Source organism: Cetorhinus maximus, chromosome 2, assembly GCF_964194155.1.
Source record: "Cetorhinus maximus chromosome 2, sCetMax3.hap1.1, whole genome shotgun sequence".
NCBI lineage: Eukaryota > Metazoa > Chordata > Chondrichthyes > Lamniformes > Cetorhinidae > Cetorhinus > Cetorhinus maximus.
The window spans coordinates 228,085,482-228,111,468 of NC_135880.1; the positions used below are offsets into that span (position 1 = coordinate 228,085,482).

The 25,987-nt window shown below is 50.0% G+C and overlaps 1 protein-coding gene across 2 annotated transcripts in view; it reads left to right on the forward strand.

Moving 5' to 3' along the window:
* The window catches only part of LOC144671657 (rho guanine nucleotide exchange factor 12-like), a 113,517-nt gene that overhangs the window by 8,226 nt on the left and 79,304 nt on the right, over positions 1-25,987 (forward strand). For both annotated transcript variants that reach the window (XM_078533665.1, XM_078533674.1), the window contains exon 2: positions 24,065-24,088. In XM_078533665.1, coding sequence (XP_078389791.1) covers positions 24,065-24,088 — 24 coding nt within the window. The remainder of the gene's footprint in view (positions 1-24,064; positions 24,089-25,987) is intronic.

Here is a 25,987-nt window from a genome sequence, read left to right on the forward strand (position 1 = left end):
CTGTGAGGCCCCTTGGGACATTCTGATATGGTAAAGGGGGCTGTATAAACCCAGTTATGCAACAGCTGGCTGCCTGGCACATTCCCCTTTGCCAGTGGATATGAGCTGATTGAAAGTCTTGATGCAGTCTCACTGGTGTTGATCTGTTGCTGTAACACTGGTTGCTCAGTTAGTAGAGAGTCTATCAGGGCTACTTCATCAACACGCAGATCTAGCTGCACTCAGTCACGTATGTTAGTAGTTTGGAGCAATGGTGTTGTGTTTTACTGGATACGTTCATTCCATGGCTCTTGGTGGGTCTGTGCACCAAGACACCAGGAACATGTTTTGAGGTGATTTTGAGTGTAGGAGCTCCAATGGGGTTTGGACTGTCGATGGTGCTGGGAGCAAGAATTCTTCTTGCCTCTGATGTGCCTTTAATTATGTCTAAATGTTGTCAAACACTGCACTGTCTCGATGCTGCAGTGTCAAATTCTGTGCAGCAGATGAGACTCCCTCTGCCTGGTGATTTTTGTGAGGAGCCTGCTGACTCGCAGTCTGGGTGTGGACTCATTCTGCCTACATCAGGGTTCTAAAAATAGGTGTGTGGGCCGAGGCAGAGACAGGCTGTGTAATTACCGTTCCAGTTCCCAATGTGCTGGCTTCTCATTACAGTCATATTCACCCTTTCATTGCTGCTGGTTTAATGACTACAGAAACCTAGTCTACACAACATCCTCCTCCTGAACCTATGTAGCTTCCTGATTGCCAACGTGTGGAAAACCTGTTTCAGACTTGTTCTTCCTCGCAGGCATTCTGGCACTTGAAACCAAAATGACATCATCACAAATGATTTTCTATAAACTTTGAATATTGCAAAGTACATTTGGATGAATGTCAGGTCCTAAACAACTGGTTATGTCAGGCTTTAATTATGGGTAAGGTTATTGTTGACTGCAGAGGATTAGATTTTACTGCACAACAAGGTGAGAGAAACCAGTCCTGAAAGTGCAATTTGGTGTCAGCGCACAACCCAGGGCACATGCAGCACGGGTTAGATACAGACTAAAGCTCCTTCTACACTGTCCCCATCAAACACTCCCAGGGCAGGTACAGCACGGGGTTAGATACAGAGTAAAGCTCCCTCTACACTGTCCCCATCAAACACTCCCAGGACAGGTACAGCACGGGGTTAGATACAGAGTAAAGCTCCCTCTATACTGTCCCCATCAAACACTCCCAGGACAGGTACAGCACGGGGTTAGATACAGACTAAAGCTTCCTCTACACTGTCCCCATCAAACACTCCCAGGACAGGTACAGCACGGGGTTGGATACAGAGTAAAGCTCCCTCTGCACCGTCCCCATCAAACACTCCCAGGACAGGTACAGCACGGGGTTAGATACAGAGTAAAGCTCCCTCTACACCGTCCCCATCAAACACTCCCAGGACAGGTACAGCACGGGGTTGGATACAGAGTAAAGCTCCTTCTACACTGTCCCCATCAAACACTCCCAGGGCAGGTACAGCACGGGGTTAGATACAGAGTAAAGCTCCTTCTACACCAGGCTTGTCTAACATTTCTGCGTGGGAGGCCACATTTCAAGATTTTTCTTAATCAAGGGGGCTGGTGAGAAAATTACGGAAAGATAATGTTTGGCATGACATTAAACATGAATCCTTAAAAAAAGAATGAGAAGAAAAAACTTGCTGGGTGAAAAAAAACAATGAGTAATAAATAAAGATGAGTATTAGAGTGTAACAGCGTGAGTGTGTGTCTGTGGCTCACTCCCAGTCTCAGGATGTTCACCCATTCACCCTCGCTCACTGTAAGAGTGGATGGGTGAATGAGAACCCTGATACTGGGAGTGAGCCAGGCTTAGGGACACTCTCTGCCCTGCGAACACGCTCTCCCTCTCCCTCACACTCACTCACTTCCTCACCCTGCGCTCTCCCCCTATCTGGGCCCCCGCCCCCACACTCCAATCACTCACTCACTCAGATGCTAGTCAGTCCCACTCCTGCTGCCCCACCTAATCCCTGCTCCACAGCATCTCCGCTCTGTGGGCCCTTGGCTCCCCAGGACCTGAACTCCCCGCAGATCATGTTTGCTGCTCCTCCAATCACATTGAGTAGACTATCAGCAGGAAATGCAGGAGGGAAACAGCTTGTGACTGGAGGAGCTGCTTCATTGATAACCTACCAGTCAAACCTATTTGTTTGACTGGCATTTTTAAACCTGGCTCTGGTGGTCATATATGTTGGATAAGCCTTGTCTACACTGTCCCCATCAAACACTCCCAGGACAGGTACAGCACGGGGTTAGATACAGAGTAAAGCTCCCTCTACACTGTCCCCATCAAACACTCCCAGGGCAGGTACAGCACGGGGTTAGATACATAGTAAAGCTCCCTTTACACCGTCCCCATCAAACGCTCCCAGGACAGGTACAGCACGGAGTTAGATACAGAGTAAAGCTGCCTCTACACTGTCCCCATCAAACACTCCCAGGACAGGTACAGCACGGAGTTAGATACAGAGTAAAGCTGCCTCTACACTGTCCCCATCAAACACTCCCAGGACAGGTACAGCACGGAGTTAGATTTCGACTGCAGATAAAGGGCAAACTAGCCCTCCTGTGACTTTGACAGTGAGATCACCCAGTCGGTGCTAAAGAATGAGTGAATATGAGTCATTAACTCTGCTCTCCATGAAGGAATTCTCATAACTCGCAAAGAGAAGGTGGAGATGCAGTTTTTAATCTGTGGACATGAGTTGGAATGAAACTTAAATCCCAGGGTTGAAATAAAGGAGTGTTTAACCTACCTTGATGTTGAGGCTTGTTATTAACTCCCTGTTGAGTTTTCCTGATGACATCTGAAGCTGCTGTGCAAAGTCAGCCTCAAGCCAGTCCCTTATCCAGGATCACTGAATGATTACAGTACAGAGGAAGGCCATTCGGCCTGTTGTGCCTACGCTGACTCTCTCTAGGAGCAATTTACCTAGTGTCACTCCTTCACTTTCTCTCTGTGGCCCTGCACGTTATTCCTTTTTCAGATAATCCAATTATCTTGACTGACCTCCACCACACTCCCAGACAGTGCATTGCAGATCCTAATCACTCGCTGCATGAAGAGGTGGAACACAACACCTTTGTTTAATGTATTTCCATTAATGAGAGGCAGCACTGGAAACCAAAAAAAAATTATCAGGTTATGATGTTGGGATTTGCCCCACCCAGTGATATACAGGCACTGTGTCACTGTCATACCTACCCCGATATACAGGCACGGTGTCACTGTCATAGCTACCCCGATATACAGGCACAGTGTCACTGTCATACCTACCCGATATACAGGCACAGTGTCACTGTCATACCTACCCCGATATACAGGCACGGTGTCACTGTCATAGCTACCCCGATATACAGGCACAGTGTCACTGTCATACCTACCCTGATATACAGGCACGGTGTCACTGTCATACCTACCCCGATATACAGGCACAGTGTCACTGTCATACCTACCCGATATACAGGCACAGTGTCACTGTCATACCTACCCCGATATACAGGCACAGTGTCACTGTCATAGCTACCCCGATATACAGGCACAGTGTCACTGTCATAGCTACCCCGATATACAGGCACGGTGTCACTGTCGTACCTACCCCGATATATAGGCACAGTGTCACTGTCATACCTACCCCGATATACAGGCACAGTGTCACTGTCATACCTACCCCGATATACAGGCACGGTGTCACTGTCATACCTACCCCGATATACAGGCACAGTGTCACTGTCATACCTACCCGATATACAGGCACAGTGTCACTGTCATACCTACCCCGATATACAGGCACGGTGTCACTGTCATAGCTACCCCGATATACAGGCACAGTGTCACTGTCATACCTACCCTGATATACAGGCACGGTGTCACTGTCATACCTACCCCGATATACAGGCACAGTGTCACTGTCATACCTACCCGATATACAGGCACAGTGTCACTGTCATACCTACCCGATATACAGGCACAGTGTCACTGTCATACCTACCCCGATATACAGGCACAGTGTCACTGTCATACCTACCCGATATACAGGCACAGTGTCACTGTCATACCTACCCCGATATACAGGCACGGTGTCACTGTCATAGCTACCCCGATATACAGGCACAGTGTCACTGTCATACCTACCCTGATATACAGGCACGGTGTCACTGTCATACCTACCCCGATATACAGGCACAGTGTCACTGTCATACCTACCCGATATACAGGCACAGTGTCACTGTCATACCTACCCGATATACAGGCACAGTGTCACTGTCATACCTACCCCGATATACAGGCACAGTGTCACTGTCATACCTACCCGATATACAGGCACAGTGTCACTGTCATACCTACCCCGATATACAGGCACGGTGTCACTGTCATACCTACCCCGATATACAGGCACAGTGTCACTGTCATACCTACCCTGATATTTAGGCACAGTGTCACTGTTATACCTACCCTGATATACAGGCACAGTGTCACTGTCATACCTAACCTGATATATAGGCACGCGGTCACTGTCTCACCCGCCCCGATATACAGGCACACGGTCACTGTCTCACCCGCCCCGATATACAAGCGCACGGTCACTGCCACACCCGCCCTGATATACAGGCACACGGTCACTGTCTCACCCGCCCCGATATACAGGCACACGGTCACTGTCTCTCCCGCCCCGATATACAAACGCACGGTCACTGCCACACCCGCCCTGATATACAGGCACACGGTCACTGTCTCTCCCACCCCGATATCCAGGCACACGGTCACTGTCTCTCCTACCCCGATATACAAGCGCACGGTCACTGCCTCACCCGCCCCGATATACAGGCACACGGTCACTGTCTCACCCGCCCCAATATACAGGCACACGGTAACTGTCTCACCCGCCCCGATATACAAGCACACGGTCACTGTCTCTCCCACCCCGATATACAGGCACATGGTCACTCTCTCCCGCTCCGATATACAAGCACACGGTCACTGCCTCACCCGCCCCGATATACAAGCACACGGTCACTGCCTCAGCCGCCCTGATATATGGGCACGCGGTCACTGCCACACCCGCCCTGATATACGGGCACATGGTCACTGCCACACCCGCCCTGATATACAGGCACACGGTCACTGTCTCTCCCGCTCCGATATCCAGGCACACGGTCACTGTCACACCCGCCCTGATATACAGGCACACGGTCACTGCCACACCCGCCCTGATATACAGGCACACGGTCACTGTCTCTCCCGCCCCGATATACAAACGCACGGTCACTGCCACACCCGCCCTGATATACAGGCACACGGTCACTGCCTCACCCGCCCCGATATCCAGGCACACGGTCACTGCCACACCCGCCCCGATATACAGGCACACGGTCACTGTCTCACCCGCCCTGATATACAGGCACACGGTCACTGTCTCACCCGCCCCGATATCCAGGCACACGGTCACTGTCTCTCCCACCCCGATATACAGGCACACGGTCACTGTCTCACCCGCCCTGATATACAGGCACACGGTCACTGTCTCTCCCGCTCCGATATCCAGGCACACGGTCACTGTCTCACCCGCCCTGATATCCAGGCACACGGTCACTGTCTCTCCCGCTCCGATATCCAGGCACACGGTCACTGTCTCACCCGCCCTGATATCCAGGCACACGGTCACTGTCTCTCCCACCCCGATATACAGGCACACGGTCACTGTCTCACCCGTCCTGATATACAGGCACACGGTCACTGTCTCTCCCGCCCCGATATACAGGCACACGGTCACTGTCTCACCCGCCCTGATATACAGGCACACGGTCACTGTCTCACCCGCCCTGATATACAGGCACACGGTCACTGTCTCACCCGCCCCGATATACGGGCACACGGTCTCTGTCTCACCCGCCCTGATATACAGGCACATGGTCACTGTCTCTCCCACCCCGATATACAGGCACACAGTCACTCTCTCCCGCTCCGATATACAGGCACACGGTCACTCTCTCCCGCTCCGATATACAAGCGCACGGTCACTGACTCTCCCGCTCCGATATACAGGTGCACGGTCACTCTCTCCCGCTCCGATATACAAGCGCACGGTCACTGACTCTCCCGCTCCGATATACAGGCACACGGTCACTCTCTCCCGCTCCGATATACAAGCACACGGTCACTGTCTCTCCCACTCCGATATACAAGCACACGGTCACTGTCTCTCCCGCTCCGATATACAGGCACACGGTCACTGTCTCTCCCACCCCGATATACAAGCACACGGTCACTGTCTCTCCCGCCCCGATATACAAGCACACGGCCATGTCTCTCCCACCCCGATATACAGGCACACGGTCACTCTCTCCCGCTCCGATATACAAGCACACGGTCACTGTCTCTCCCGCTCCGATATACAGGCACACGGTCACTGTCTCTCCTGCTCCGATATACAGGCACACGGTCACTCTCTCCCGCTCCGATATACAAGCGCACGGTCACTGACTCTCCCACTCCGATATACAAGCACACGGTCACTGTCTCTCCCGCTCCGATATACAAGCACACGGTCACTGTCTCTCCCGCTCTGATATACAGGCACACGGTCACTGTCGCACCCACCCCAATATAGGGGGAGACAGTGCATAGTGGTAATGTCACTAAACTAGTAACCCTTAGACCGAGGTTAATGCTCTGGTGACACGGGTTTGAATCCTGCCACAGTAGCTGAGGGAATTTAAATTCAATTAATAAATCTGGAATTGGAAGTAGGTCTCATAAGGGTGACCCTGCAACCATCATCGATTGTTGTAAAACCCCACCTGAGTCACAAACGTCCTTTAGGGAAGGAAATCTGTCGTCCGTACCTGGTCTCACCTACATGTGACCCCAGGCCCACATTAATGTAGTCGAGTCTTAACTGCCCTCTGACATGGCATAAAAAGTAATTAATGTTAGAGGGCAATTAGGGATGGGTAATAAGTGCTGACCTTGCTGGCGATGCCCTTGTCCCATGAAAGAATGAAGTAAAAAATACACACACAAACATGCACCCACACACAGCCACCCCCGCCGAAAACACACACACACACACACACACACACACAGTGTCCCCCGCCCAACACACACACACACACACACACACACAGTGTCCCCCGCCCAAAACACACACACACACACACACACAGTGTCCCCCGCCCAACACACACACACACACACAGTGTCCCCCGCCCAGCACACACACACACACACACACACAGTGTCCCCCGCCCGACCGACACACGTTCCCACACACACGCACAGTCTCCCCCGCCCGACACACACACACACACAGTCTCCCCCGCCCAACACACACAGTCTCCCCCGCCCGACCGACACACGTTCCCCCACACACAGTCTCCCCCGCCCGACACACACACACAGTCTCCCCCCGCCCAACACACACACACAGTCTCCCCCGCCCGACGCGCGCACACACACACAGTCTCACCCGCCGAAAATACACACACACAGTCTCCCCCGCCCGACACACACACACACAGTCTCCCCCGCCCGACACACACACACACACACACACACAGTCTCCCCCGCCCGACACACACACACAGTCTCCCCGCCCAACACACACACATAGTCTCCCCCGCCTGACACACACACACACAGTTACCCCCACCCGACACACACACACACACACACACAGTTACCCCCACCCGATACACACACACACACGCACACACAGAGTCACCCGCACCCGACATACACACACAAGCAGTCTGCCCTACCCCACACATACACAGTCACCCCCACCCGACACACACACACACACACCCACCCACACACAGTCACCCCCATCCCACACAAACACACGCAGTCACCCCCACCCCAGACATACAGAGTCACCCCCACACCATACACACACACACACTGTCATCACCACCTGACACCCACCCACACACAGTGTCACCACCACCCAACATACATACACACACAAACACACACACTGGCGCCACCGCCCGACACACACACACACACACACACACACAGTCACCCCGACACACAAACACACACAGTCACCTCCACACCACACACACAAACAGTGTCACCACCACCCGACACACACAAACACACACACAGTGTCACCACCACCCGACACACATACACACACAAACACACACACTGTCGCCACCGGCCGACACACACACACACACAGTCGCCCCGACACACACAGACACATACACGCACACAGTCACACCCGCCCGACAAACACACTCAGTCACCACCACCCGACACACGCACTCCATCACACACAGTCACCACCACCCGACACACGCACTCAAACACACACAGTCACCACCACCCGACACACACACAGTCACCACCACCCAACACACACACAGTCACCCCCACCCGACACACACACACATAGTCAGCCCCACCCAAGACACACATGCAGCCACACCCACCCGACACACACACACACATACACACACACACAGAGTCACCCGCACCCGACACACTCACGCACACAGACCAACACACAGTCACCCCCACCCCACAGAAACACAGAGTCACCTCCACACCACACACTCACACACACACACACAGTGTCTCCACCACCCGACACACACAGAGACCCACACACAGTCACCCCCACCCCACACAAATACACACAATACCCCCACCCCAGACACACACAGTCACCTCCATACCACACACACACACACACACACACACAGTGTCACCACAACCCGACACACACACACAAACAGTCTGCCCCACCCTACACATACACACAGTCACCCCCACCCGACACACACACACACACACACACACACAGAGTCACCCCCACCCGATATATACACACACAGTCACCCCCACCCGACACGTGCATACACACACACAGAGTCACCCCCATCGATATACACACACACACACACACACACACAGAGTCACCCCCACCCGATATATACACACACAGTCACCCCCACCCGGCACACACACACACATACACACACACACAATGTCCACCACCCGACACGTGCACACACAATCACCACCACCTGACACACACATACAGTCACCACCACCCGGCGCGCGCACACACAGACACACACACACACACACACACATATAAGCACGGTCACCACAAACCGACGTGCGCGCTCACACAGTCAAACCCACCGGACACACACACACACACACACACCCACCACCACGCGACACACGTGAACACACAGACAGCCACCACCACCCGACACACACACAGTCACCTGCGCCCAACACATACACACACACACAGTGTCACCCCTGCCCGACAGACACACAGTCACCCCCGCCTGACACATACACACACACAGACTCCTGCGCCCGACAGACACACAGTCACCCACGCCAAACACACACACATAGTCGCTCCCGCTCAACACGCACAGACCCCCCCCACCCAACACACACACACAGTCACCCGCGCCCTTCACACGCGAACACACACACACACAGTAACGTGCGCCCGACACACACACACATAGTCACCCACGCCCGACACACACGCACACACACATGCACACACGCAGTCACCCGCGCCCGACACACACACAGTCACCCGCGTCTGACGCGCGCACACACAGTCACACGCGCCCAACACACACACACACACACAGTCACCCGCGTCCGACACACACAGTCACACGCGCCCGACACACACACACAGTCACCCGCGCCCTTCACGCGCAAATTCACACACACACACACACAGTCACCCCCGCATGACACACACACATATACAGTCACACCCACCAGACACACACACACGCACACAGTCACCGCCACCAGACACACACACACACAGTCACCCCCACCCCAGACACACACAGTCATCCCCACACCATACACACACACTGTCAGCACCACCCGACACACACACACAGTGTCACCACCACCCAACATACATACATACACAAACACACACACTGGCGCCACCGCCCGACACACGCACACACACACAGTCACCCCGACACACACACACAGTCACCCCGACACACACAGCAGACACACACACACACACAGTCACCCCCGCCCAACACACACACACCCAGTCACCTCAACCCGACACATACATACACACAGTCACCACCACCGACACACGTGCGCGCAGACACACAGTCACCACCACCCCACGCACACACAAAGTCAAACCCACCCGTCACACACAGAGTCACACCCACCCGACACACACTCTCAGTCACCCCCACCCGACACACATGTACAGTCACCTGCGCCCAACACACACACGCGAGCACACACACACAGTCACTACCACCTGACGCACGCACACACACAGTCACCACCACCCGACACGCGCACGCACACACAGTCACCCCGACACACACAGTCACCCCGACACACAAATGCACACACACACAGTCACCCGACACACACACACACAGTCACCCCGACACACACACACAGTCACCCCGACACACACACACTCACCCCGACACACACACACAGTCACCCCGACACACACACACAGTCACCCCGACACACACACACAGTCACCCCGACACACACAGACAGACAGACACACACACAGTCACCCCCGCCCGACACACACACACACTCAGTCACCCCCGCTCGACACACACACCCAGTCACCACAACCCGCCGTGCGCGCACACACAGACAGACACACACAAAGTCACACCCACCCGACACACACACACACACACACACACACACACACAGTCACCCCGACACACACACACAGTCACCCGCGTCCGACACACACACACACACACAGTCACCCGCGTCCGACACACACACACAGTCACCCGCGTCCGACACACACAGACAGTCACCCGCGTCCGACACACACACACAGTCACCCGCGTCCGACACACACACGCAGTCACCCGCGTCCGACACACACACGCAGTCACCCGCGTCCGACACACACACGCAGTCACCCGCGTCCGACACACACACGCAGTCACCCGCGTCCGACACACACACGCAGTCACCCGCGTCCGACACACACACGCAGTCACCCGCGTCCGACACACACACGCAGTCACCCGCGTCCGACACACACACGCAGTCACCCGCGTCCGACACACACACGCAGTCACCCGCGTCCGACACACACACGCAGTCACCCGCGTCCGACACACACACGCAGTCACCCGCGTCCGACACACACACGCAGTCACCCGCGTCCGACACACACACGCAGTCACCCGCGTCCGACACACACACGCAGTCACCCGCGTCCGACACACACACGCAGTCACCCGCGTCCGACACACACACGCAGTCACCCGCGTCCGACACACACACGCAGTCACCCGCGTCCGACACACACACGCAGTCACCCGCGTCCGACACACACACGCAGTCACCCGCGTCCGACACACACACGCAGTCACCCGCGTCCGACACACACACGCAGTCACCCGCGTCCGACACACACACGCAGTCACCCGCGTCCGACACACACACGCAGTCACCCGCGTCCGACACACACACGCAGTCACCCGCGTCCGACACACACACACACACACACACACACACAGTCACCCGCGTCCGACACACACACACACACACACACACACACAGTCACCCGCGTCCGACACACACACACGCACACAGTCACCCGCGTCCGACACACACACACGCACACAGTCACCCGCGTCCGACACACACACACGCACACAGTCACCCGCGTCCGACACACACACACAGTCACCCGCGTCCGACACACACACACAGTCACCCGCGTCCGACACACACACAGTCACCCGCGTCCGACACACACACACACACACAGTCACCCGCGTCCGACACAGACACACAGTCACCCGCGTCCGACACACACACACACACAGTCACCCGCGTCCGACACACACACACACACAGTCACCCGCGTCCGACACACACACACACACACAGTCACCCGCGTCCGACACACACACACAGTCACCCGCGTCCGACACACACACACAGTCACCCGCGTCCGACACACACACACAGTCACCCGCGTCCGACACACACACACGCACACAGTCACCCGCGTCCGACACACACACACGCACACAGTCACCCGCGTCCGACACACACACACAGTCACCCGCGTCCGACACACACACACAGTCACCCGCGTCCGACACACACACAGTCACCCGCGTCCGACACACACACACACACACAGTCACCCGCGTCCGACACAGACACACAGTCACCCGCGTCCGACACACACACACACACAGTCACCCGCGTCCGACACACACACACACACAGTCACCCGCGTCCGACACACACACACACACACAGTCACCCGCGTCCGACACACACACACAGTCACCCGCGTCCGACACACACACACAGTCACCCGCGTCCGACACACACACACAGTCACCCGCGTCCGACACACACACACAGTCACCCGCGTCCGACACACACACACAGTCACCCGCGTCCGACACACACACACACACACAGTCACCCGCGTCCGACACACACACACACACACACACACACAGTCACCCGCGTCCGACACACACACACAGTCACCCGCGTCCGACACACACACACAGTCACCCGCGTCCGACACACACACACACAGTCACCCGCGTCCGACACACACACACAGTCACCCGCGTCCGACACACACACACATTCACCCGCGTCCGACACACACACAGTCACCCGCGTCCGACACACACACAGTCACCCGCGTCCGACACACACACAGTCACCCGCGTCCGACACACACACAGTCACCCGCGTCCGACACACACACAGTCACCCGCGTCTGACACACACACACACAGTCACCCGCGTCCGACACACACACACACACACACACAGTCTCCACCATACACACACACACACAGTCTCCACCACACACACACACACACACACACAGTCTCCACCACACACACACACACACACACACACACACAGTCTCCACCCCACACACACACACACACACAGTCTCCACCACACACACACACACACACACAGTCTCCATCACACACACACACACAGTCTCCACCACACACACACACACACACAGTCTCCACCACACACACACACACACAGTCTCCACCACACACACACACACACACACACACACACAGTCTCCACCACACACACACACACACAGTCTCCACCATACACACACACACACACACACACACACGGTCTCCACCACACACACACACACACACACACACACACAGTCTCCACCACACACACACACACACACACACAGTCTCCACCACACACACACACACACACACACACACACAGTCTCCACCGCGCCCACGCGCAGTCTACACCACACACACACAAACGCAGTCTCCACCACACACACACAAACGCGCAGTCTCCACCACACACACACAAACGCACAGTCTCCACCACACACACACAAACGCACAGTCTCCATAACACACGCGCAGTCTCCACCACGCGTGCGTGCACACACACACACACACACAAACAGTCTCCACCACTCGCACACACACAGTCGCCCACATCAGACACACACACACACACGCAGTCACCTCCACCCGACACTCACACACACACACACACACACACACACTGTTGCCCTCACCCGACACACACACACACGCAGTCGCCGCCACACATACACACACACACACACACACACTCTCCACCACACACACACACACACTAGCCCTCACCCGACACACACACCCACGCAGTCGCCGCCACACACACACTCTCCACCATACACACACACACACTAGCCCCCGCCGAACACACACACACACACACACACACACACACACAGTCTCCCCCACCACCCACGCACACACACTGTCTCCCCCACCACACACACACTGCTTCCCCCACCCGACACACACACAAACACACACACGCAGTGGAACCTGTAGATGTGGTGTACTTGGATTTCCGGAAGTCATTTAATAAGGTGCCACATCAAAGATTGTTATGGAAACTAAAAGGTCATGGTGTAGTGGGTAACATATTAGCATGGATAGAAGATTGGCTGGCTGGCAGGAAGCAGAGTGTATGCATAAATGGGTCTTTTTCTGATTGGCAGGATGTGACGAGTGGAGTCCCGCAGGGGTCTGTCTCTACTGGGGCCTCAACTTTTTACAATTTGCATCAATGACAGATGAGGGGAGCGAAGACAGTAGCTAAATTTGCAGATGACACAAAGGTAGGAAAGTATGTTGTGAAGAGGACATGAGGTTGCAGATGGATATAGATAGATTGATTGAGTGAGTGGGCAAAGATCTGGCAAATGGAGTTTAATGTGGAAAAATGTGAAGTTGTTCACTTTGACAGGAAGAACAAAAAAGCAGAATATTCCTTAAATGGAGACCAGCTGCATAATTCTGAGGTGCAGAGGGATCTCCGTGTTCCAGCACACGAGTCACAAAAACTTAGATGCAGGTACAGCAAGTAATTAAGAAGGCTGATGGAATGCGAGGTTTTATTATTGAAGGGTTTTAAATTATTTATAATTTATTATGAGAGGGATTGAACATAAAAGTAAGGATGTTATGCTTCAGTTATACAGGGTATTGGTGAGACTGCACCTTGAATACTGTGTGCAGGTCTCCTTATTGAAGGAAGGATGTAAATGCATTGGAGGTGGTTCAGAGGAGGTTTACTAGGTTAATACCTGGAATGAGTGGGTTGTCTTATGAGGAAAGGTTGGACAGACTGGGCTTGTTTCCACTGGAGTTTAGAAGAGTGAGGGGTGATTTGATTGAAATATATAAGATCCTGAAGGTCTTGACAAGCTGGACGTGGAAAGGATGTTTCCTCTTGTGGGTGAGTCCAGAACTAGGGGGCATTGTTTTAAAATTAGGGGTTGTCCTTTTAGGACAGAGATGAGGAGAAAGTTTCTCCCAGAGGGTTGTGCGACTTTGGAGCTCTCTGCCTCAGAAGGTGGTGGGGGCGGGGTCATCGAATATTTTTAAGGCGGTAGATTCTTGTTAGGCAAGGGAATCATCTTGGGGATTGATAAAAGGATGACGATGGAACAATGAATTTACATTTCAGGGAGAAATTTGTTATTTGTAAATACTTGAGCAAGTCCCACTAAAGTCTCAGTGTATGAGGCAAGTGGCACATTGAGTGTAGATCAGCTTCACTCACTAGCAGGTCTTTTTCAGGGTCTGAGTGACTTTAGGAAGTGCCTGTGTCAAAAGACCGAGATGGGGGGACAGACAAGCGAGGATACAGTGGGCAGGTGAGCAGTGTGAGGGATTGCAGTGGTGAGTGAACTGGGTGGGGAAAGGGGTTGCATGTTGGGAGTTGTGGAGAGGGTTCAACCATGTGGAGGTAGGGGTGCAGAAACACGAATTAGAGACTTTATCTTTGTACTGTTGCTGCTTAAGGACACCTGTAAAGAAAGAAAGACTTTCAATTCCATAACACCGCCCACAACCTTGACATATCCAAAAACATTTTGCAGCCAATGAAGTGTAGTTACTGGTACAATGTAGGAAAAGCGGTGATCAATTTGCACTCAGCAAGATCCCACACGCAGCAATGCGAAAATGACTAGACAATCTGCTTTAGTGATGTTGTTTGAGGGGTTAATGTTCTGTGACACTCAGGTGAGGGGGGAAGGGGTAAAGTTTCAGAAGTGAGTGTGTCAGGTTCTAGCAGCTTGTTATTCAGACTGAGAAGCGAGCAGTGAACATCAGTGACTGGCTCTTGCTGCTGAGCAGGAGTCTGTGACAACTAGTTTTCCTGTGTCCTTATTACCGATGACTGTCGTGTATTTACTAACTGTAACTGAGGATGTGCGGTGAGAGCTGGTGGGCATTGAGTTCACAGCGCTGGAGTGAGGAGTAGGGGAGCCCTGAAGAAGAAACATTAACTCTGTTCCTCACTCCACAGATGCTGCCAGACCTGCTGAGTTTTTCCAGCATTTTCTGTTTTTATTTCTGCTGATTTAAGGGGGCTGTTGGAAACCCAGTAACACACTGCACCTCAGCTGCTGTACAGTCAGGGGATAATGAAGCAGCAAGAACACCTCAACCAGCACCAAAAACCCATTGCCAGCCGAGAATGGCCATTGTTAGTCACGTGGTATCTGTCCATTTCCCTTAGTTGTATTGTTGCTATCTCAACACTTGTGATTCAGTCTCTTTCTCTCTCCACCTGTCTAATCATCCAGTACTTAACATCGCCTAGCGTTTTTGTAACATTCTTGTCTATTTGAGATATAACCTCACCGTTGCTGTATTTAAGCATCAGCCCATCACAGTCCTCTCCCTTAAGTACAGACATCCATTGGAGTGTGTGCTCTATTTCCTACTTGCTCACTTGACTGATGCTGCATCCATTGGGATGGGCCAGCCTTAGCCAAAGCCTGTGTCCATTTTAGTGCGTCTGCCTGATGCTCAGCTGGTCACTAGAAGAGCTGTGGCGAGTATTGGAGTTTATGGTCAATAATCAACAGTCTGTGCCCCTGTTACCAGAAGTGCCTCTCCTTCTGTTTTTGCACTACTGCATTTGCTCAGATGGGCTTCCAGCCTCTTGGTTTTGCCACCGACATTGGGAACAAATATTTTGAAAGATTGGAAGTTTTCCGAAGTGGTTAGTAACTTCCCAGTGGATTTGATTATGTTCCTGTCCACTTGTGATTTGCTGCTAATTTCTGTGAGCTACACAAGTATGACAAAGGTTTGACCTTTATATAACTGTTGACATACAAATCATATAAGAAAGAAGAAGTTGTGTTCAGGAGGTGGATGCCATTGGCAAGAATTTCAATGTTTCACATTAACATATTTCACAAGTTGATCACATTCAAATTATTGCATTGCAGTTTTAAAACAATATTGGGAAAAAACACAGCAGAATTTTCATTGGTAACTTTTGACACTGAGCAGCAATTTACAAGGATCTGCCAATCTGTACAGAAGCTGTTTCTCTCTCAAGCTTAGATTGTGCTTTGCTTTCAATTAACTTCAAGATATTAAAACAAATAGAGGGAGAGAGCAGATATAACACCATGTAGTGCAGTGTAATAATCACATTGCTGTAAAACTACAACTCCTATGACCTACACCATTTCCCCCCACGCAATTCTCTAATATAAGATCAGATATTAAATTTTGTTCAGAATTTACTACAGAATTTCTAAATGACAGTAATCCGAAGGTCAGTTACTCAGTAAATGCTGCGCTTCCTGACTGGGTAAGAGACAGTGCACAATGTAAGGTGGGCAAAGTGCAAGACCTTCATTTTCCACTTTTACTGAAGTATCTTCTCCTTTCTTCCTGTTGTCTGTGTTTCTTGCTTTCTTTACTCTTTCATTCTTCCTGTTTCCTGTGTCTGTGTTTCTCTCCCCTATCTCTGTAGTTTCTGAATGGCGCGGGACATGAAGTTATAACTGAGCAAAGTGATTTGGGGTTGATTTATGCAAATTCTCAGAAGCTAGTGCACATTTGTAGGAAGTAATTAAAATTGGCTGTAATCTCTCTGTGGAGTTGGATTAGAAAGGGGAAGGTAGTGATTGTTATACAGCGCCTTGGTCAGACCCCACCTTGAGTACAGCCATCAGCTTCAGGAACTGCAGCTCAGCAATATTGGCCGTGGAGTGGAGGCAGCACAGATTCACCACAATTAAAATCAGCCGAATCAAACCAGGTGATTCATTCCAGGACAGGTTGAATAAACTTGGCTTGTCCTTCTCAAGTTTAGAAGATTGGAGGGTGATCAAATGATAAAAGATTTGACAGAGTAAAGACCATTTCCTCTGGTTGTTCAGAACAGGGTGACACAATCTGAAATTGGAGTTAGGCTGATCAGGAGTGGTCTCAGGAAACTTTCTTTCACATAAAGGTTAGAGGAAATCAGGAATTTTCGCTCCCAAAAAGGCTGTGGATGCCAAGGATCAGTTGGAGCTTTCGAGACTGAGATTGTTGGATATTTGTGGGTAACAGTATCAGGTACAGACTGACCATGATTCTATAGAACAATAGAACAGGCTTGAGGGGCTGAAAGACATCCACTTGTTCCTGTGCTTGAGTCTGTCTTTTTCTGAGCTTTCTCTGTTCACTCTCTCTTTCTCTCTCCCCCCTCGCCATCTCTGGCCCCCTCCCTCTGGTCCCAAGTACCTCTCCCTCTCTTGGATGTAACCCCCACAGATGCTGTCCATCGTTTAAGTGTTTACAGTGTTTTAATTTTCTTTTAGCTTTTCGGCATCCACAGAGTTTTGCTGCTTCCTGTTGGTTTGGATTGTGTTTATTGTCGAATGTCTGTTGAGTTTTTATTCTCCTATGATTATTTTGTGGAAAAAGTAATGACATTTGTAGCACAGAGCAGTGTGATGTAATCGGTGGATGTCGAAAAGCTAAACTAAAAATGCTGTAAACACTGAAACGATGGACGGCATCTGTGGGGGTTACATCGAAGAGAGGGAGGGGCGGCTGGGGGGAGAGGGGTTGGGACCAGAGAGCTGGTGGTGGGTTGGGGACAGAGAGGAGGGGGGTGGGGAGGGAGGGTTGGGAAGGGGATGTTGTTGGGGCCAGGGAGAGAGGGGTGAGGCCGGGGGAGTGGAGTGGGGCCAGAGAGGGAGATGGGGGTGAGAGAGGCAAAGAGGGGAAGGATGAAAGGGAATTAAAGATTCAGATCCATGATCCCGTGTCTTCCATTTCTGTGACTCTGGATGCTGCAAAGCACATTCGGAGGTTGGGGGGTGTGGTCACTGAGCACTTGACCCAACATTGCCCTTTTAAGATTGGAGTGGAGGATTCTGAGAGAGATTGCTCAAGGAGGCGTGTATGACAGGTCAGCACTGCCTCCCCCATTATCTTTGTCGACGTGACAGAGAATGAGCACAGGGAGCAGGCTGCAGTGAGCTTCCTTTGACCTGTACGGAATCTGTGCTTTGAAAAACCTCTGGCCCAGCGTTCCCATCAGCTGAGGGATATGTTACGATGGAAATTGTTTGGTTTGATTAATGATCAGGTAAACAGTTCAGGCCCCAGCTGTTTGTTCTGCAATGTTGACAGGAAATGTCCGTGTTTCACGTAGCAACTGTTTTTCAATGGATTGCGTCTGAAATGGGTTAATTAACAGACTTGTTTATCAACCACTTGGCCCTTTCATACAGCTCCAGTCTGGCTGGGTAGGTGTAGCACCGTTACAGATGTCAGTGAATTATCTTTCCGGCATCTGTCTGAACCAATTTTAGTGTAGTAGGGTCACAATGAGTAACAGCCTGGCTTTTTCCTTCTCAGATTGCTGTATCTGTGGGCAAACTACGATAGCGTCAAGTAGTGCCCATCAATCTGTAACAATATTTTGCAGTGGTTTTGCGTTGAATTTTATTACGCATTCTCTAAACTGAATTTACTCCTTCAAAATACCAGGATAATGTTCCAGGAAAGATGAATTTAAAATGCCCCATTTCAGACCTGTGGATTAATTTCCTGTCTAATTGAAAAGCAATAATCTAGAGAAGAGATTGTAACCTTTCAGCATTGGTAAAATGCATTTGGGAATTGTAGTTTTGTTTGTGATGGATGTTGGACTGTGGGACTCGTTTGTGCAGCCAGGAGGTGTGGCCATATTTATCATGGGGTTGCAGATTCTTCCCAACACCCTTGATATCAGACCAATTCTGAGTCCAGGCTGCTTACACTTGACTTCACAGGCAGCTCCTCCTGTGAATTTTTGTCCCTGACTCACTGAGGTACAGGTCCCACACACACTAACTCTCACTGGGGTACGGGCCCCACACACACTGACTCTCACTGGGGTACGGGTCCCACACACACTAACTCTCACTGGGGTACGGGCCCCACACACACTGACTCTCACTGGGGTACGGGTCCCACACACACTGACTCTCACTGGGGTACGGGTCCCACACACACTGACTCTCACTGGGGTACGGGTCCCACACACTGACTCGCACTGGGGTACGGGTCTCACGCACATTGACTCTCACTGGGGTACAGTTGCATGCACAGACTGGCTCTCACTAGTCTACGGATTCCACACACTCTGATAAAATCAAAATACTGCGGATGCTGGAAATCTGAAACCAAAACAGAAAATGCTGGAAAAACTCAGCAGGTCTGACAGCATCTGTGGAGAGAAAGACAGAGTTAACGTTTCGAATCCATATGACTCTTCTCCTGAACTAAAGAAGAGTTTTACATTTTACTTCTCTTTAGCTCTGAAGAAGAATCATACGGATTTGAAACATTAACTCTGCTTTTTCTCTCTCCACAGGTACTGTTAGATCTGCTGAGTTTTTCCAGCATTTCCTATTTTTGTTCCACACACTCCGACTCTTTCTAGGGTTTGGGATCCACATGCTGACTCTCCCTGGGATACTTACATCCTCATTGTGGGGTGGCTGATTTATTTTTTGACCCAATTGATCCCAGCATCCTAAGGCTTGATCCTGTCTCCTGAATATCACATCAGCTAAATTTGTGATGAAGGGGTTGATCCAGGAACCCCAAACCTTGCTCTCTCTTAAGTTCCAGCAGCCTCCTGAGGTTTTGTGTCAGGATGTTTCTATAAACTGCTGATCTTTGGAATCTGTATATTGGCACATCGGAGGCTTCAGTCTCCATTAATATTTTCAGCCAGTTAGTGGGAGCCTGTAGTCTGTTCAGATGCTTGCCATGGTAACAGAGGAGGAGAAATTCCTGCAGCGTTCACTCTGAAATCTGGATGTAAATTAGACAATCATCCTTGTGGTCCTTATAAGAGCATAAGAAATAGGAGCAGGAGTAGACCATTCGGCCCATCAAACCTGCTCCATTCAGAAAGATCACGGTTGATCTCATTGTGGTCTTTCCGCCTACCCCACTCCTTTGCAGATTCTTTGCATCCTCCTCAGAACTTGCTTTTCTATCTTTCTTTATATCATTAGAAACTTTTGCTGCAATGCAGTTGGTCCCTTCATCTAAGTCATTACATAGATCGTAAATAGTTGAGTCCCCAGCACCGATCCCTGTAACACTGCACTAGTTACATTTTGCCAACCTGAAAATGACCCATTTATCCCAACTCCTGGTAGTTAGCCAATCCTGTATTCATGCTAAAATTCACCATCAACGCCATGAGCCCTTAACTTGCGTAGTAACCTTTTATGTGGAACCTTATCAAACGCCTTTTGAAAATAGTAACATTCACGCCGCAGATGTGTCAGGCAATGACCATCTCCAACAAGAGAGAATCTAACTATCGCTGCTTGACATTCAATACCATTGCCATCACTGAATTCCCTGCTATCAACATCCTGGGGGTTACCATTGACAGAAACTGAACTGGATTAGCCATATAAATACTGTGGCTATAAGAACAGGTCAGAGGCTGGGAATCCTGCAGTGAGTAACTCACCTCCTGACTCCCCAAAGCCTGTCTACCATCTACAAGGTACAAGTCAGGAGCGTGATGGAATACTCCCCACTTGCCTGGATGAGTGCAGATGAGTACAGCTGCCGAATAGCCTACTCCTCCTAATTTGTATGTTTATATTTAAGAAACTTGACACCATCCAGGACAAAGCAGCCCACTTGATTTGCACCCCATCCACCAACTTAAACATTCATTGACGCACAGTAGCAGCAGTGTGTACCATCTACAAGATGCACTGCAGGAATTCACCAAGGCTGCTTCGACAGCAGCTTCCAAACCCACGACCACTACCATCTAGAAGGACAAGGACAAAGGCAGATAGATGGGAACACCACCACCTGGAAGTTCCCCTCCAAGTCACACACCATTCTGACTTGGAAATATATCGCCGTTCCTTCACTGTCGCTGGGTCAAAATCCTGGAACTCCCTCCTTAACAGCACTGTGGGTGTACCTACACCACATGGACTGTAGTGGTTCAAGAAGACAGCTCACCACGACCTTCTCAAGGGCAATTAGAGATGGGTAATAAATGCTGGCCCAGCCGGTGACACCCACATCCCATAAACAAATTTTTTAAAAATCCAAATACACTTCATCTCTACGGGTTCACCTTTAACCACCCTGCTTGTTACACCCTCAAAGAACTCGAATAAATTTGTCAAACAGAATTTCCCTTTCATAAAACCATATTGAGTGTTCCTGATTGTATTATGATTTTCCAAATGTCCTGCTACTACCTCCTTAATAATGGATTCTAACAATTTCCCAATGACAGATGTTAGGCTAACTGGCCTACAGTTTTCTGCTTTCTGTCTGTCCCCTGTCTTGAATAGAGCTGTTACATTTGCAATTTTATCAACTGATGCCCCCAGCCCCTTCCAGTTTGGATGTGATACAGAGTTATAATTTACTATTGGGAAGATGACAGTGCAGAAAGGTCTGTATGGGATACATCATAGGCTGCTCAGGAAAGTAAAGATAAAAATTGCAGAGGATCCAGGCATAATCTTCCAATCTGGGGATACAAGGATGTTGCCAGGAAACTGGAGGACTGCAAATGTTACACCCTGTTTATAAAGGGGAGGGGGATAAAGTAGGTAACCGGTTAACCTAACTTCGGTGATGCAGAAACTTTGAGACAATTTTCTGCAGCAAAATTAATTCTCGCTTGGAAAATGTGGGATAATAAATAGAAGCCAGTATAGATTTCTTAAAGTCATGTTTGAGGGAGAGGGTTAGTGAGGATAGTATGGTTGCTGTTGCTTATATTTTTTTAATTCATTCATGGGATGTGGGCGTCGCTGGTCCAGGCCAGCATTTATTACCCATCCCTAGTTGCCCCCTAGTTCAGAGGGCATTTAAGAGTCAACCACATTCCTGTGGGTCTGGAGTCACATGTAGGCTGGGTTTTTACAACAATTGATTCGTGGTCATTATTAGGCTTTTAATTCCAGATTTTTACTGAATTCAAATTCCATCATCTTCTGTAGTAGGATTCGAACCTGGGTCCCCAGAACATTACCCTGGGTCTCTGGATTACTAGTCCAGCGACAATACCACTACACCATCACCTCCCCCCACATGGACTTTGAGAAAGTGTTTGATAAAGTACCACATAATGGACTTGTTAGCACTGATCTGGTCTGCTATCAAGAAGATTAAAGCCCATGGGATTCAAAGGCCAGTAGCAATGTGGATACAAAACTTCCTAAGGGGCAGAAAATACTGGTACGGAGTGCATGCAGGATTGTAAAAGAGGAGGATGTTTTAGGTAAAATGGTCAGCTACGGAACAGATGAAATTTAATGCAGGAAGTGAAAAGTGATACATTTTACCAGGAAGGATAAGAAGAGGCAATACGAATTCAACAATACATTTAAAAGTGGGAGCAGGAGCAGAGATCTTGGGGTGTATGTACATAAACCTATGAAGGTGGCAGGAAAAGTTGAGAAGACTATTAAAAAGCATATGGAACCTTTGACTTAATTCATAGAGTACAAAAACATTAAACCTTTACACAAGATTGATTCAGTTGTAGTTGGCGGATTGTGTCCAGTTCTTGCCATCACACTTTAAGAAGGATGCCAAGGCCTTGGGAGTGTGTGGAGGAGATTTCCTAGAATGGTACCAGGGCTGAAGGACTTCACTTATGTGGAGAGACTGGAGAAGCTGGGATTGTTCTCCTTGGAGCAGAGAAGGTCAGGGAGAGATTTAGTAGAGGTGTTCAAAACCACAAAGGGTTTGATAGAGTAAGTGAGAAATTGTTTCTGGTGAGAGAAGAGCCGATAACCAGAGGGACACATTGAAGATGACTAGTAGAGCTGAGGATTTGTTAAAGCAATGAGTTGCTATGATCTGGAATTTACTGTCTAAATGGGTGGTGGAAGCAGATTCAATAATAGTTTTCAGAAGAAAATTGGATAAATACTCAAAAGAAAAAAAAATATATACAAGGCTATGGGAAAAGAGGACTAATTGCCAACCCTATCAAAGAGCTGGTACAGGCAGGATGATCTGAATGGCTGCCTTTTGTGCTGTATCATTGTATGATCATCACTGAATGGTATTGGCTAAGTTGCTGCATGATCAATGCTGGCCTCTCTAACTTGAGCTGCTCTCTTTAATTCCAGGTTTCCCATCAGAAGACTTCCCAGGTAAGAGCTCACAACACAATAGTTGAGAGTGAGACTGTCCAGGAGCCAATTGGGTGGCTTAAAAACTTGTAGGTATAGTTAGTTCTTTCTGAGCACCCCACCCAGGGTCCTGGTACTCTCCCAGGCCTCTCTTGTCTCCTGCATGAATGAAAGTTAAGCAGGCAATAACACCTGAGAGATGTAAAATATGTGAGACAAGTAACAAATTAAAAAGTGGGAGTGAAAATGTACCACATTCTAGGTGAGGTTCCCCCCACACCCCCCTCCGGGGGGTGCATAAGAAATAGGAGCAGGAGTGGACCAAATGCCCATCGAGCCTGCACCACCATTCAGTACGATCATGGCTGACCTTTGGCCTCAGTTCCACTTTACCTCCCACTCCCATATCCCTAGATTCCCTGAGAGAACAAAAATCTGTCTGTCCCAGCCTTCAATATATCCAACAATGGGACATCCACAACCCTCTGGGATAGAGAATTCCAATGGTTCACATCCCTTCGAGTGAAGAAATTTCGCCTCATCTTGGTCCTAAACGATCAGCCCCTTACCCTGAGACTAAGCCCCTCTTGTTCTAGATTCCCCAGCCATGGGAAACAATCTCTCAGAATCTAATCTAAGCCCCTTCAGAATCTTGTATGTTTCAATGAGACCACCTCTCAATCTTCTAAACTTCAGAGGGTTTAGGCCCAATTTACTCAGCCTCTCATCATGGAACAACCCTCTCATTCTAGGGACCGATCTAGTGAACCTTCCCTGTCCCGCCTCCAGATCTAAGTGAGATTGACCAAAGTTCTGAAACTTTCTAGCGATGAATAAGTGCACAGGGAGAGGAAGCCATTCAGCTCCTTGAGTTTGTTCCAGCATGCTCTTAGATCATTGCTAACCTGGACCTCAACTCTAACTGACCCATCAAAAATCTATCAATCTCATTCCTCACAGTTGCAATTATTCCTCAGTACCTACTGGCTTTTGCAGCAGACGTTTCCAGGTTTCCACTGTTTTTTGAGTGAAGAAGGTGCTTCCTGACATCACACTGAACAACCTCACTCTAATTTTAAGGTTATGCCTCCTTGTCCTGGATTCTTCCACCAGAGGAATGAGTTTCTGTCAATTTACCCTATTGAATCCTTTAATTATCTCTCATAACTTGATTGATTAATCCACAATCTTCTATACTTAAAGGAGCATAAGCCTTGTTAATGCAACCAGCCCTCGCAATTTAAGCCACTATTATTTCCATGAGTCTGTATTGCACACTCTTCAAGGCCAATATATCCTTGCTGAGGTGCGTTGCCCAGAACTGAGCACTGTTATTCTAGATGGGGAGTCTGACAAGAGTGCAACTTCCTTCCCTTTGGCTTTATACCCAAAATAAAAGCCAACATTCCATTAGCTTTTTGATTACTTTTGTAGCTGTCCACTAGATTTTAATGACTCATGCACATGTCCACAGGCTCTAATTTCTCACCATTTAGAAAATATCCTGATATATCCTTCATGGATCCAAAATGGTTGACCTTACCTTTCACTACATTGAATTCCATTTGCCATAGTTTTCCCCACTCACTTAGCCTGTGACCCTCTGTAACTTCCGGTTCCCCTCTGCACTTCTTACTGTCCCTCCTAAGTTAGTATCATCTGCAAATTTCTACTCTTTCACCTAAGTATTAAAAATATGAAGAAAAACTAAGATCCCAGAACCACCTTCTAGACCAGCATTTGCACCTCCTCTGATTTGCAATTTTCCACTCTAAATGTACAATTCTCAAATCTAGAGCACTTTGGAAAATTATGACTAAAGCATTTGCAAATTCTTCACCTATTTTGATATTCTGGGGTGGAAACCATCAAATCCTGGTGAATTGTCTATTTTAAGTCCTATTATTTTCTCCATTACCA